Raw genomic sequence first — 15184 nt, 5'->3', positions numbered from 1 at the left:
AACTGGCCCAAGGACAGAATGCACCAGTTGTGTGTGAGTAAAACTCATTGTTCTCAGCGGGCTTTAAGAGCCCGTACAGATTATTTGCTGTTCCCATACCAATCCAGATTTATTTTGGATCAGCGGCGACTTCAACATGATTAGCACGCAGCAGTAAACATAGAGCCACAGTACTGTCAACTTCTTCATAGCCAGAATGCAAAATATAAACCATGGTGGGTTTTTTACCCATTAAATCCCTAAATGAACTGATTGAAAATTTCAACTGTCACAGTGACAGTTCATGGTATGTATTAGAATCAAGGACCATGAATTGCTAGTCTGAGATTGATTTGTTAAGACATCCTTAATATTTTCCACACAAAGTGTGTTCGAAATTCAGAATGCACTTTTCTGAATACATTGAGGAAATATTCTATATCTTAAGATGATTCCGTTGCAAGAACAAAAATACCTAAAGGTATTCTTGCATTTTAAGTGACAGGTATCAATGCCTGTTTCTTACCCTTGTCTTCTCAAGTCATTCTCCTTAACTGAAAGGTCTCAAACTAATCTTGAAAAAACAAAACACAACAAAACGCAGAAGCCAGTTTTGTATATAAAAATATACTACAATTCACGTTGCAGCCAACAAGTAGAATTATGGTGACAGCTCTCTATCAGAAATCTGGCACTAACTAATAGCCTTTCATTTTCTCCCTTTAAATCAAATCATTCCAGAAGTTGATTTTATGAATGAGTTAGACTGCAAAGGAAGAGAACATTTAGCAAAACTGGACAACACTGCTTTGCTGGCAAAGCATACCATGTTTTATTACTGACCATTTCCTGTTAGACTGCAAGATCATCTTCAGTTCTTCACCAATTAAACGGTACACCTTATGAAGCAGCAATCAAGCAGCTTGCCACCAGTATATCAGAGATCAGTTCAAAGGTGAAATAGGCAATAATGCCGATATTTAGCAGGCTAAAAGGCAGAGTATATTCTAGAAGAATTTATCACCAAGCGGATCATGGTCTGTTTTGCTGGAGAACTGAAATCGTTTTTATATAGATACATATAAAACATTTCTATATGTGTATTTGCAAACGCCACGTGCACACACACAAACACATATGTAAATATATATAAATACATATTTATGCATACGTGAAACCCCAAACTTGAGCTAAATTAAATTGTCCCTCCAGCTTTGTAATGCAAATGAGACTAACAGGCTTGTGCTGTTTGTGGTTCGAGATGATTTGCGTTTCCATAGAGATGCTGACTGAATTAAAGTTTTTAATTTTTTTTTATATATAGGCCTACTTGTATCTTTAAAAGTCTAAATATGTATCTGCTGTACCTCAGCATTTCCTCAGTGACTCCACACCAATTTCCACCAGTTAAGGCTATGTGCAAATTTTGTACCCTTCGCTACTTTCCAATCTAAGCTCTGTACCAAGCACCTGCAGAGCTGAGTTTATTGCTTCTCTCCTCACTCCTAGCTTCTTGGTAAGGAAAGGGGGAAAAAAAGGAAAAAGAAAAAGCAGTTTATTAACTGCTAGCAGATCATATTCCAAGGAGTTATTTATTTATCGCCCTCTGTATATTGCTCAAGAAATATCTTTGCCGTCAAAAGTTCCCACTGTCAGAAAATCTGGAATCCAGGGAAAAACAGACTGTGCGCTTCTAGTGGGGGAAATGCCAAAGGACAGACTTTTTCTTATGTGTCAGAAGCTTTTTACCCTTTCTCTGTGAGCAGTCACAGGCTGGAGAGCAGGGACGTGCTGAGACGAGCCAGGGTAGCCCTGGCCAGCGATGGGTTCACCACCTCCCTGCCTGGGCATGGCTGTGCTCGCCCCTCAGTGGAACTTAAGCCCGTCTTATACAAGGATCGCACAAAGCTCAAGTCCCCACATGCCCCCGGAGCCACATTAGAGATGGCCGCCAGCAAAAGTGACAAGGGTCGGCCAGGGTTGAAATTTGGGCAGGGAAACCAAGCAGATCAGTTTAACTTTCTGTTTCCAATCGGCTTTGCTTTATGAGGCCCGGGCACAGGCTAAAGTGGCTGGATGCCACTCGCCCTGCCACCACCTGAGAGGAAAATCAGAGAGCCCGCAGCACTGTGTGGGAACTCATTTCCATGTGGTTTCAGCAATATGTGATTTTTAAACAGCGACACACAAGAGGTCAACCTCCGGAATCGCTCTGAACCACAATCAAAAACAGTGTCTTTTGTACCTCCCATCTGCGTAAGAAGAGGAACTATTTCTCTGGTGAACCAACGATGTCCATAAGCACCCATAAGACGAGATGTTGACACCCAACCTCTCGTTTGATCCTGGGAGAGCCCAGAAGGAAGGTCTATGGCACTAACGCCATACAGACGTATTGCCGACGAACTTATCATGTAGGGGCATGTTGCAGGGACGTAGCTCCCTCCCGCCCCGCGGGGTGAGCTCCTGCAACTAAGGCTGAGCCTCTGCACGCGAGGCTGCCCTACCCTCCCATGCTGACGCAAGTCCTAAGCCCCCAAAAGCCTATTTTTGAACCAGAACAGAGTTCCCTGTTTCCAGCTTTTTGGAAGCCCCATGGAGGGAGACTACTGTCTGTATTCCTCCTTATTTTCCTCCCTTTGACGTGGGGTGTGGAGACAAGGGGCAGAAAAGGCAAGAAGCTGAGCCCCTGCTGACCGAGCTAACATGCCTGCAGCCCTGACCTCCTGGGAAGAGGAGCCTGAGCTGTGGCCACCCTACTGCTCGGGGCACGTGGGTGCAGACAGAGCCATTTAAACCTAAATGTTGCCTTTGTGGAAGGGTCCCAGAGCCCTCTGCACTCCCCCACCGAAGCCTGTGAGCTCTGGAGTCTCCTACCTTTTGCTGCAGCGGCTGCGGGGCCATCCCCGGGTCGGTGATGTAGGTCTTCTTCGTACCAGGTGGCTGGTACAGCCCGGGAGGAGCTTGACCCACGGTGTTACTAGCAGGATACGCCGGCTCGACCTTCCATGTGCTCTGCGGCATGTAGGGCGCTTCGGAGCCGTTCCTCCCCCCGTACCCACCGTAGTACGGGTCCTGGTACCGGCCCTGCTGCGGCGCGTAGCCATAGCTGGGCTCCGAGGGCCGGGCTGGCGGTGGGGCGTACCCATAGTCGGGCCCACGGGGCTGCTGTGGCGAGCCGTACTGCGGGGCGCCGGGCGGGCGGGACGGCGGGGCCGAGTAGGGCTGGCCGGGCCCCACGCTGCCGTAGTGTGAGGGCTGAGGGCCGGGAGGCTGGTAGTGAGGGCTGGGCTGCGCCGTCCTCACCTGCACGTTGAAGGTCGGGCGGCTGGGCGTGGAGGCCGTGGCGTAGGAGGCCGGGACCGGCTGCGGCTTCAGGGTGCCAATAGGAGTGACCGGGATGGGAGCCGGCTGGCCCGGGCCCTTGGCGGTGGATTTCTTGGTGGCGGTGAGGGGAGGCTGGTTGGGAATGATCATCCGCTTGTGGCCGGTGACGGGGGTGGACACGGACGGGGCGGTGGCAGCAGAGCTGCTGGTGGTCCCGGAGCCCTAGGAGCGAACAGAGAGAGCGGCGGCATCAGCAGGAGGGGCCGCTCGGGCATTGGGTTGTGCGCGGAAGGGTTAAGAGGGAACGGGGTTTTGCAGTAACATCTGCACAGCAACTCAAAGTGCTTAGGAAAGCAGGAATGTACCTGAGACCACACATTATAAAATGGTAATAGCAACCTTTTCCAGCTCTGACAGAACAGGGACAGCGCTGCTGCAGCCGAGCAGAACTGCCACGCATGGTGTTTCGTCTCTCCTTGGGGTTTATTCCTCTGCCTCAAAACAAGCAAACAAACTCAAAGGCGATAAATGCGAGGGAAAAAAAGGGGACTCACTGGAGAATAATTAGGGGGGAGACTCATGTTCCTGTGAAAATGAGAGCACTCAGAAAAAGAAGGAAAATGCAAGTAGAGTCTCTGTGGAGACATGAAATTCCTTGGGTCCCCAGAGTGCTTGGAGGGTACTGCCCCTGATATGAGGCCATCTTTGATACAACACAGGAGGCAGCAAAATGGGATGGCACAAAAGCAGCTCCCAAGCCGTAAGAATAAGCTTGGAGCAAAGCAAGACACAGAAGTGTCCCTGCTCCTGGCTCTGCTCCTAAGCACTGCAAGTCTGGAGTGACCCCAGCAAAGGCAAATGCTACACACGGCACATTAAAGGGCAGAAAGCAAGCCAAGATTCCCAAGAGCTTCAGAAGTCAGCTCCTGCAATGGCAACCCTGTAACCCTGCACCGGCACCTGGGCACAGCGGCGCTCGGGCAGCCAGGGATTCGGTTCACAGCAAGCACCGCCACTTCCTGGGATTTGGCGACCGAATGAAGATTTAGTGAAGCAGTGACACTGTCCTAATGGGTATCTTACATCTTTCTGTCTAATGTACTTGTTTCTCTTTTGTAAAATTCTTGTTTAACTCTCATGTCCCAATACACTGGTGTAAAAAGACAGCTTTGTTAAAGAGCTCACAACGTGAAATGGTTTCTGAAGAATCCTGAAGATCACCATTAAGCTGAAGATCACCAATACTGAAGATCTCCATCTCTGGAGTTCAGGATTAGGTAAAATTTCTTGCCTCTCTGTATTTTCCTTTATTCAAAAAGGACACTTGAATTCCATGCCTTCTGTACAGAGAGGGAACACGTGCAGTTTGACAGCAGTTCTTTGCTGTTGCCCTTAGCAAGATGGTTCTGTCTCATCCAACCTTCCTGCACCGGGCTTGATCTCACCCCGATCCCCTCAAAAACCTCTCAATTCTCAGCATCCCAAAGTCAGACAAGCTGAGCTCTCACCACAGGCTGTGTTCAAGCTATGACATTCACCTTTTTCCTTAAATTCTCATTCTTGTGCATGTCCCCAGGTACTGCTGCTCCCTGCCTGCATGTGCTGCCTCGCCATGCTCTTGCTGGCACTGCTGGGCAGGGGAGAGGGCACTGGGGGCTCAGCAGGAGCACCCCGCACATCCCTACCCAGGCCAGAGAAATCCTCTGCCTGGTCAGCAGGTGGCGGCAATAAATTGCTGCCAAATCAACCCAGGTCAGTGGCTGGAGAGGAACTTCAACCACCCATTTATTTCCCTGAGCCTCCGAGGGTACCAAACTCACCACCCGTGCTAAGGTGGGAGAAAGGCAGGCCCACCACCACCATGTGGCAACCACCACACACGAAGGGAAGTAAGAGCAAGCCACCCAACTTCTCTTTCACAGCCCACAACCATGTCTACGTGGGATAAGGAAGCTCAACTACACGACTGGGAGCTCTTCACGGGTGACAGGTGCAAAGACATTTTTGCTGATGCACTGGAAAAGAACTTACTTCTGCAATCACACCTTCAGGGCAAACCTCCCACAAGGAATCACTATAAATGAGCAAAACAACAGGAAAATAAGAGCATCAATCTAGTTTTAGAGGTGTAAAAGGTGTGAATGCAGAGGTGGGGAAAAACAATGCAGCAAACTTGTGCTGGAGAAAAAACATCTCAATGTATTCAAACCCTGACCTTGTAAACAGATCCATGACAAAGCATAGACAGACTGAAGAGATTTTGAAAGTGAGAAGAACGAAGAGATTTTGCTGAAATGCAAAGACAGAGACAAGTTAAGGGTCTGTAGCCCTCTACTAATATCGCCTGAGTCTTCTGTTTCTGAAATACCTGATAAGGAGCAGGCATTCCTCCATCCCTGCCTTCAGAGCACAACTGTGCTCAGTGCTAGCATGAAAATTTGCTTCCTGTTGGAATTATTCTCCCATGTCAGCCTGGCGTTTATGTCCAGGAGTGCTAGAAACTTTCCCATTTCCTCACCTATTTCATTCTTGTAAATGACAGTAGTTTGTCCACTTACTGTAATGGGATGAAAGGTCCACAATGCGGCACTGTGTAATTACCACCAGAAAAGCATTTTTTTCCCATGTGAACAGGCAGAAGGTAGATAATGTTTTAATGACAATGGCACATCAGTGGGAGGGGGGAAGCTCAAAACAAAACAACATCAACGAGCCCTTATTCATCACATTTTATGTTTCTGAATGCGGACTCTGGAAGCAAATGATGACAGACTGCCAGTAAAGCTCTTGCGATCGAAGCCTGTCCCACCCCAAGAATCCCGGGGGATTTTGATCTTATATATAAGCATCCACTTAACACATTTCATGTATTGGTGCCAGTCTCCTGCCAGGACTGGAATACACCTTAACAATGAATGATAACCTCTTCCTCCAGGATAACCCTCGCTGCCTGCTCTCTGGCACTCTGAAAGGCTTTGAGCAGCTGCCACATTTGACGCCACAAAAAGGATGCGCTCAGTCTCCCCTCCTGCACCAGGACCCAAGTGAAGGAAAGGTGGCAAACCAGGGCACCAGGGCCAGAGACCCAGCTCTGCCATCAGCTTCAGAGCAAAGGGTCGAGCTAACAAGTGCCGGCTGCATTGTGGCATTCAAACCACAGCCTGCCTTGAGGAGGAGGAAGTTTGCATCAGTAGGAGTCCCCAGAGGCACCCTGCGTGACTCATTCTGAATTCCTCTGAGGGTGCTGGGCAAGTGTGTGATGAAAGCTGGGCTTGAGTGGGAGGAGGAGGGTGTAACACTAGTTAACATGGTGTAGTAGAGATATGGGACAAGTTGGAGGGAATTTAACACTACTGGAGCATTAACGATTTATGGGGACGCAAAGAGGAGCTTTGGCTGTAGATCCTGAGCAAGGGCACAGGTGAGGCAGCACCATAAATCCTCTGCCCTTTTGCTTGGGAGAGAAGGGTGGCTACAGTCCAGGCTTCTGTATACCCTGCTGCAGACTCAAATATCACCCCCGGCATAAACCTCTAGATCATTAGTGGATTAAGAAAAGAGGCTATACATGCACATGAACTATGGACAAGATTCCTGCTCTGAGGACAGGCATGTGCAGAAGAACGAGAAAATGACACTCCGATACCGTGGAGAAGAGTGATTTCAACAGATGTCTGTTAGGCACTAGGAGGATAGGAGAGATGGATGGGGCTATAAAGATGTCGGGTAGATGAAGAGGGAGTACCGAACAGAAAGCTGGAAAGGACTACCTATATCACTGGGTACAGTCCCAGCAAAACAGATGACTGTCACAAATGTTTCATCCAAACGAGTCCACGAAACATCTAGTAGCGCAATGAAGTAGGCTCATCCAAAAGCACATCGAAATGACAGCCCAGAAGCACGAAAACAAGTAGAAATAGGAGTTAGAAAAAGGACAAAGACAAAGAGTGGCTTCATAGGATTTCAGGCATCCCTTCCTCCAGCAGCTCCTGGACAGCTCATTTCAAAACCGTACTGCATTTGCAAGTGACTATCGCAGCCAAACACGCTCTCTGACATCCTCTAAAGGCTGTTTTCAAAGGAAGACAGGCTTTCCTCTGCTCGCCATGCACTAGATGAAACTGTCTGACACACTTCGCAAGTGCAAATTAGAACCACGCTACTTACCATCAACCCCTTCTTGCAAATTCATATTTGCAAAGAGAGAGTAAACTAGAAACCCCAGGTGCTGATAAGGCAGAGTTGTTAAGAGAAACTAGAGTAGGAAGGAGTTAAATTCAGAACCTCAACTACCACAAACATTATAATACAAAATCTTTTTTTTAATGGGGAAAGCACAAGAGCCTTGTTTAAACACAGATGGAAGTACCTAAATGTACTGCCTCTTCTACAAATGAATTATCCAGCAGTTCAAATAAAGGTGAACTAATACTGACAAAATCAAACAGAACTCAATGAATGTGGGAGGAAAAAAACCCCAAAACACTTCTCCTAAATAAAGCTACCATGCGCAGCTGTGAGGGGAATCATTCTGTTTGGTAACTCCTGTCATGTCTACTGAAATGCAGTGAAAGTTTATAAACATTTGCAGGAGTTTCTTGCACCAACCACCGTGTGAGAAGGCTGTGCCGTTATCACAAATCCGTGCGTTTCTACGGGTCTGACTCTCAAAGCTGGAGATCCGGATTCAAAGCTACCCTGGTGGGGAAACCCAAAGTTCGGAATATCTGTGCGATTCTTCATTCTAATTCTAGAAATTATTTACATAGATCTTACATTAAATTCAGCGTACACCTACAACAAAGTCATTAAACAGGTACTAGAGATGAAATCTGTTCTACAAGAAATAGTCTGTAATTCTATACCATTTGTCAGGGTTAAATCCTAAGAAGAGTACAAAGTAACTGTAGTGTACAGCTGGAGCATGGTTCTATATGATCAGCTGGAAGCCTGATGAAAAGGACTCGATTCTCCTTTTATTTTGTGTATTTGTAGAGTATTTTCTATAGAATCCCTTCAGTTATTCAGTTTCAGAGACTGGATCAAAAATGCCTACACAAAGTTTATCACGTTCTATTCAATTCTCCAGACATTTTTCATAAAGGTACAGTTGAATAGCTCTAGCCCTTTAGCTGTCAAATTATCACATATAAAGATACATTACTCCAGCTCAGTGGTTTTCAACCTTTATGCTCTGCAGCCCCCAAATGTTTTTCAGGAGAGACAAGTTCCTTTACGGAGAGAGTTAATCTACTGACAAAAAACATGTTATTTTTTTTAAGTTACCTTTCACAGAATTCTTCTTAGTTACCTTAGGAGTGATGCAAGGACCCCCAGGGTTTCCAGAGCACAGGCTGCGAACCACTGCTCTAGCTGGGGCTGTCTTTTTTGAGTATTTCAGTCACATTTACTCCGGGAGAGGAATGAAACAACCCTCGAAAGGTAAAGACCTGGCAACTACTGGTGGTCTGAACACAGGACGCAGTGTTCCCAGGAGGCTGCTGGCTGCCAATGCCCGTGCAGCACCTCTCTTCCTAACCCAGCTGCTCTTCTGCATGGTCCATGAGCACAAGCGGGACCGAAATGTGGGGCCAGCTCGGGCAGGCACCAGGACCAGCTGCAGTCTTCTCAGTTTGGGGCTTGGTGGCAGCAGTGGTTGGAAGCCTGTGTGTGGCAAAGCCAGCGAAGGGTGGAAAATTAACTTGGCTTCTCCTGACACCACGGGTTGGCATTCACCTCAGCTAGATGAGGTGCTTAAAGCTGTGAGATCGGTGAAGAAATGCATCTCCACGGGGCCATTTATCCCACTCTAATATTGAAGCTTAAAAAGGGGAGATGAATCATCCACTGGGGGAATCTACTTCTCTCCTCCGACTGTAAAAGAAGTACAAAAACAGCCAAGACAAGTCGCTGAATATTTAGACAGCACAAGTTAGTTGAGACAAATCCCACAATAAGCAGGTAATTTTGACGTGACTGTTAGAAGCAGAGATACCTCTCCCCGGCATTAAGTGTGCTGCCACTCAAGCTCAGCTGGTGCTTTGCACCGAGGGGGTTTTGGAGTGCCAGTGTGCCAGGACCCTGCCATGCCTGCAAGACCAAGAGGCTGGGCAGCGAAGGCATTTCCAGCAAACAAATGGGGTGATGGGGGTGGGCTGCACTTTCCCACCTACATGCTGCACAGTGGCTCCCACTGGAACTGGAGCTGCTGCCTTGCCATGAGAAGCATTTGGGCTGTGCCTCCTTCCTGCCTGAGGCAGCAGAGCCCAGCTCCCTCTCAATGTGGGAAGGAGAGCCCCAGGGAAACATTAAATACCCTGCTTTGAAACCTGGGCCTTTAGGTACCTGAAAACGTGAACAGGCATTTTATGGGGTTTCCTGGTGTGCAGACACATCTAACACCTGCTGACTTCAAATTCTGTATTTGAACAAGCAGCTTTGCTAGTAATAATGTATGCTCAGGTTCCCCTCAGCATATCCTCTTTTTCTGTCTGAAATACCATCTGGGTGAAAAAGAGAAATCTGGCCTTTCAGTTGGGACTTGCAGATACTTAGCATTCTGGTAGAGCTCTAGCTGGGTTGCTGAATGTCCAGAGATCGTGGGCAGATGCACTGCCCCCATGCAGCATATCCGATGCATTTGCAGTAGCAAGGATTTTCTGGCCTTCTTTGTAATGTCCAAATAGGAGACCGAGCACACTGAGGACACGTCGGTCCCCTGTACACTGATGCTATGCGATGCACATGCCTCGGTTGCTAGCACAGGTGGCTTTAGGTGTCAAAACGTCCTTAGAATCTCATCCAAAATTTTGAAGTCTGGTCCAAAACCATAAAAACCTCAGCCAAAACACGGTTATAATCGGATGAAGCTTTTCTTTTCAGTTTCATCATTCTCTCATTTCCAGTTTACAGCTGCCATGTGAGCATCACAGAGGCATGGGCTGTGCGTGATCAGCAGCCACACTCGCACTTCCCAGCAGTGTTTATATGGGATTCAGCTTGTTGGCTTGACTACCAGAAGCTATCAAGGTATTCGAACAGATTGCTCCTAGGCATTACACCAAAAGAAAAAAGAGGAGAAATCTAATAAAGTGTTCATCTCTGGTTCTCAAATGAAGAGAATACCTTACAGATGCCATAAAGTGTTACAAGAACACAACTGCTTCTGAGCTTTGATCTGTTTTTCAGCTGCTACCAAGGGTGGAAAAGGAGTCAACATAATTGTTAATGTTTCTGTTCACAACCTCTTTTGCACTCCTTGTGACAGCCCAACACAAGGGAGAAAAGGGTGCACAAAAGAAAAGGTGATAACAAGTTGACCTCCAATATTTTATCATGGAAAAAAGACTTTCACAACAGATGTGCGCAGTTACAGACAAACACCTTGGTTCAGCTTTCAGTATGGGTGTCAAGTTTTCTAGGCAAGCTGGGTTTCCACTTCCCAACACTCCATTAATTCCACAGATCCTGAGCACATCTGAAAAGTTTGGTCTCCAAAACACAAACGTAATGCCAGGGAGGAATTTTGCTTGTCCTTCTTGGTTTCATATTTACTTTTCTGTTTACCCCAACACTATCACTACAATAACTACTGTGAGACTTTTTATTTGTTTTTCCCTTTCTGATGAGTGATCATCTGGTATTTATGAGAAGGACTACGTGAAAGACCAGCTATAAAGATGTGCAAACAATTGACCTAAATACTTCTAGCTCTGGTAGACAATCAAGGGCCATAATTTGAGCTTAATTCATTGATAGGGATCGCTAGAATTAAAACTCTCCTATTTAAGCAATTCCTCTCGATCAGTTCAACTGCAGTAGCCACTTCATCTACAAGGACATCTGACATCAGTATAAGTATCATTGTCAGAAAGTTACAGAAGATGTCAGTTGTGAGAAGCTGGATGTTTTCTGAACTAATCTTGGGATATTTCTGTAATTTCCCACCTTCTTGACTAGAATGACATATTTGTGCCAGTCTGGACCTCAGGAACACGCAAGGGCAGCCCCCCACGTGGGCTGAATCTCTGGCACATCGACTCAGCAATAAATTATGTAAAGAGCTGCGCACCACAGCCCTTTGGTTACATCAAAATGCAGAACTACTGAATACAATCCCGGAACAGAAGACCACAAAAAGGGTAGAGCGGTACGCTGGGAACACAAGTGCATGGTGTAGAGAAACCAAGCTCCTCAAGGAACACCTTCGCCAAGGTTTAATAAGGCAGACAACATCCAAAACATATCCATTAAGCAAACTGGGCACTTTAACAAGTTGAATGAGTCTCCCTGCTTAACTTAGGTAAGACGTTGCATTGCCTGACAATGGGGAAAGCCCCCGCTCCCCTATAAATAAAAACTTTGGGTGAGCAAGGTATTTTTATGACTTTTGCTATTACTGAGCTAGTGAAGCTTAAAGTATCATAATTACAACATCCACAAACTTAAAAACGTTTTTTCTTCCTTTTATAACTCCCTATTTGTAATGGAAAAGAAGCTCATGTGCATGATAAATATGGGCAGGTTGGAGGGTTATACAGATTATGCAGCTATCCATGGATGTGTATCATGATTAACATAAATGGATTAAAACAGTATAATGGAAGATGCACGAGTGAGGGGAAGGGTTGTGTAGCTGTGAGTGACACAATGAAAAATATTCACGAAGTCTTCTGGAGAAGTCTTCTCCAGCTAAGATGGAAAAATTAGTATCTTCCATTGTGTGTTAAACAACAGATTTAAAAAATAGTCCAAAAACTCTATAAAAGGTTCTCATTTCCTACTAAATTGCAAAGGAGTTTAAGAGTGTTTATAGAGTATGCAAGCTTTCTTCCTTTATTAATTCTAGAGGATATTAAAAGTGTGCATATGCACACATAAAATAATATGAAATACATATGCACTCAGTCTCTACTTGGTTTACTTTGCTTTACTTGTTATTTGTTTACGATTCCATTTAGTTGTTGCATTGCTTGCATTTATGACCTATTTATCTTTTCAAATTCCAAAAGTCTATTAAACCAGATTAAAAAAATTATCCTACCACAGGGCATAAACATTTTCAAATGTTAGTATTGTCTCTATTTCCTGTGAAAACCATGTGTTTTTATTCTTTTCTTCCCCACATTTTAAAGCCTGCGCGAAGAGTAGTACAGAAGAGTAGAAGCATCACTGAACAATTCCGTGTTCGTACAACATCTGCTTTCTTATGGTTCATTTGAGGTCCAGAACCCACCATCATCCGCCAATATTTTTAGTGGGATACAAAAATGATTCAAGTTAGTAACTTGAGTGGTTAGCAGCAGAGAAAAACCATGCAGCCTCACCAAAAAAATAACACTTCAAGAAAAACAAAAACCAAAAAACAAACAAAAAGAAAACACAACACCATAAAAGGCAAGCAGATACGACAGAGGGGTTATTTTTCCTGTTAGGTCCAACGTACACCTTTCCAAAACGCTGACGAGCTCCAACAACAGGTCAGCTTTAACTGTTTTCCCAGATGGCTCCTTCTGGGAAGTGGAGTGGAACGTTCCCTCATTTATCCGTCTGCTTGGGTTATCACCACTGCCCAAAATACCTTCGTCTTTTCACAATATCACAGACTCCAACTTACGATGCTGAGAAATATATACGCTTGGAAAGGTTTTCTTTCACCCTCTGCAGCTCTTAAAATTATTCTGTACGTATATAAATACATACACTGAAATGCATGGAATTTACCCACTACAAGTCTATTCAAAACACCAGGGCAATACTGTAACAAGCCAGGAAAGTGAGAGTATTAATTTGTAGCACAGAAAAATACCGTCTGTAACACGGCAATACTCAAGTAAAAAGCAATGCAGACAGTTGGAGAGAATATTTAGAAATTAAGGTGCTAACTCAGACTAATCACCTTCTCCACTATTTTCCTCTCTCAATAGAAAACATAAAATTACTTTAAACATATGGATAATAAAGTATTTACTTAAAAAACACGTTGATAAAAGTTTAGAATAAAAATTTAGGACTGGCATTTTCCATACTTAATATCAAAACAATATTACTCTAAAAAGCCCATGTACAGCAGTCTCAAATCCATTGCCTCTGCAGGCTTGGTTCTGTTGCAAATGGCATTATAAATCAATCCGCTTTTCCTAAATATGCCTTGAGGAAACAAAGTCACAAATAGCCATTGTAATTTTTAATATAAAAACACACACACACAGAAAAGAACAGCAAAAAAATCTCTTCTTCATTCTGAAGCAGAACGCAAGAGCTGTGTTTTTCAACAACTCGTATTGCTGAATAGGTTATATGCTCATTCCAAAAAGGACAACTATTTTTTGAAGCAACTTAATGCCACATACTAGTTTAATACCAGGCTTTCTTGTATGCCACGCTCCTCTCAGCTCAGCAGTTTTAGGAAAAAAAAAAAAAAAAAGTCGTTAAACTTCATCAGTGATGATCTAATGAGCCCTATTAAGTTATGATTTATAATTTTCCTCACTTACACAGCTCTTGGATCAAAATAACATCTCGAGACATTTGCTCCATGGCTGCTGATCGGGTTAAGGTTATCGCAGACACAGCTAAGAACCAGAATATTCTTTAAAACCTCGTTCTGCCCGAGTTACATTTTTAAAAAGTGCCTTATAAGAAGCCAGATTCTGATCTCAGTGACACTGGTGCCAGCTTAAGCAAGTCAGTTGACTCCAGGAGATTTACTTCAGCACTGGCTGCGGCCGATCAGGATTCGGCCTGCTACTGCCAATGAATTTGGAGGGTTTTTCTCCGCACTGGGAGCACATCGGGGGTTGCTATGCAAACTTAACAAATCTTAAAAATGAACATCTAAGGAGATCTTGGCAAGTCATACCTGAACGAAAGCAAATGAGATTTCTAACCTAGGCTGAGCACAGGCTAAGCAGAGGCCTGGGCCGGCCTCCGGCTGCAGCCCCTGCGAGCCCTGGCCTGGCGAGCCGACCCGCGGCACGCTTCGGTACCAGGAATTGAAAAGCAGCTTGCTAATTCAAAACAAGCACACATATCCTCCCGCTCTCCTCACTTCTTCCCTCGTGGTGGATGTATAAATGTATACTGATGGCTCCCGGGATTTATAGCCTAACCGATTTTGACATTTTTAACTTCAGAATTTGAACCAGTGACTTTCTAGCCCTGGGGCGGGAGTGCTAAATGCTAAAAACTTTGGGACTAGGGAGTATTAATTTAGTCCTTCTGAGCAGCTTGGCTTCAACAATGTTCTAACAAGGGCTCAACGCTATCCAAAATTCAGCAGTGGACGCCCAAAAACTGCAAGGAATTTTGGATCCAAAGTGGAGTTTTGTGGCTTTGGTTCTTGTTTGTCACAGTGCAAATGAAGCTCCAGACCTGAACTCGAGGGGAGCGGGGAGAACTCAGGTCTGGGTCTGAATTTACAGCAAGATGAACTTCACTTCCAGCTTGCGTTGCTTCTTTTTTTGTGGTTCATGACATATTTGTATTTTAAGAAAAAATAAACTATGCACGGAGCAAGCGTCCTGGCATCACAAGTCATCAATAAATCTCTTTTCCATAACAACCCACAAGAATTCACTGCAGGACCCAATTGTTAAAACACAAAGCCATGACACTCTATAAGCTTTCAGAAGCATCATTCTAGCCCTTGTGGACTCTCTGAATTCTCTAAATGAGTCACTGGCCTCTCAACGGAATTGTCAAAACTTAAGTTAAGCCAGGTTAATTCCCTCCCCCCTTTAATTTAGAAGTCCAGCTGCAGCGTGTGGCTTTCCAGTGAAAAGACCTAAACGCAGAGCTCGCTCACCCTGAACAGGAAATCTCACGGGGCCTAAAGCTCGTCTTTTCCTAAAAACTAGATATAAGCCACGGTAAA

At 45.1% G+C, this 15184-nt stretch overlaps 1 protein-coding gene across 29 annotated transcripts in view; it reads right to left on the bottom strand.

Moving 5' to 3' along the window:
• LPP (LIM domain containing preferred translocation partner in lipoma) overlaps window positions 1-15184 on the bottom strand; it is a 381390-nt gene that overhangs the window by 128459 nt on the left and 237747 nt on the right. For all 29 annotated transcript variants that reach the window (XM_038183924.1, XM_038183916.1, XM_072042613.1 and 26 more), the window contains one exon: window positions 2857-3528. In XM_038183924.1, the coding sequence (XP_038039852.1) occupies window positions 2857-3528 (672 nt within the window). The remainder of the gene's footprint in view (window positions 1-2856; window positions 3529-15184) is intronic.

Source organism: Anas platyrhynchos, chromosome 9, assembly GCF_047663525.1.
Source record: "Anas platyrhynchos isolate ZD024472 breed Pekin duck chromosome 9, IASCAAS_PekinDuck_T2T, whole genome shotgun sequence".
Lineage (NCBI taxonomy): Eukaryota > Metazoa > Chordata > Aves > Anseriformes > Anatidae > Anas > Anas platyrhynchos.
The sequence above is the reverse complement of the archived record's forward strand: the minus strand, read 5'-3'. Positions and strand labels throughout refer to the sequence as shown.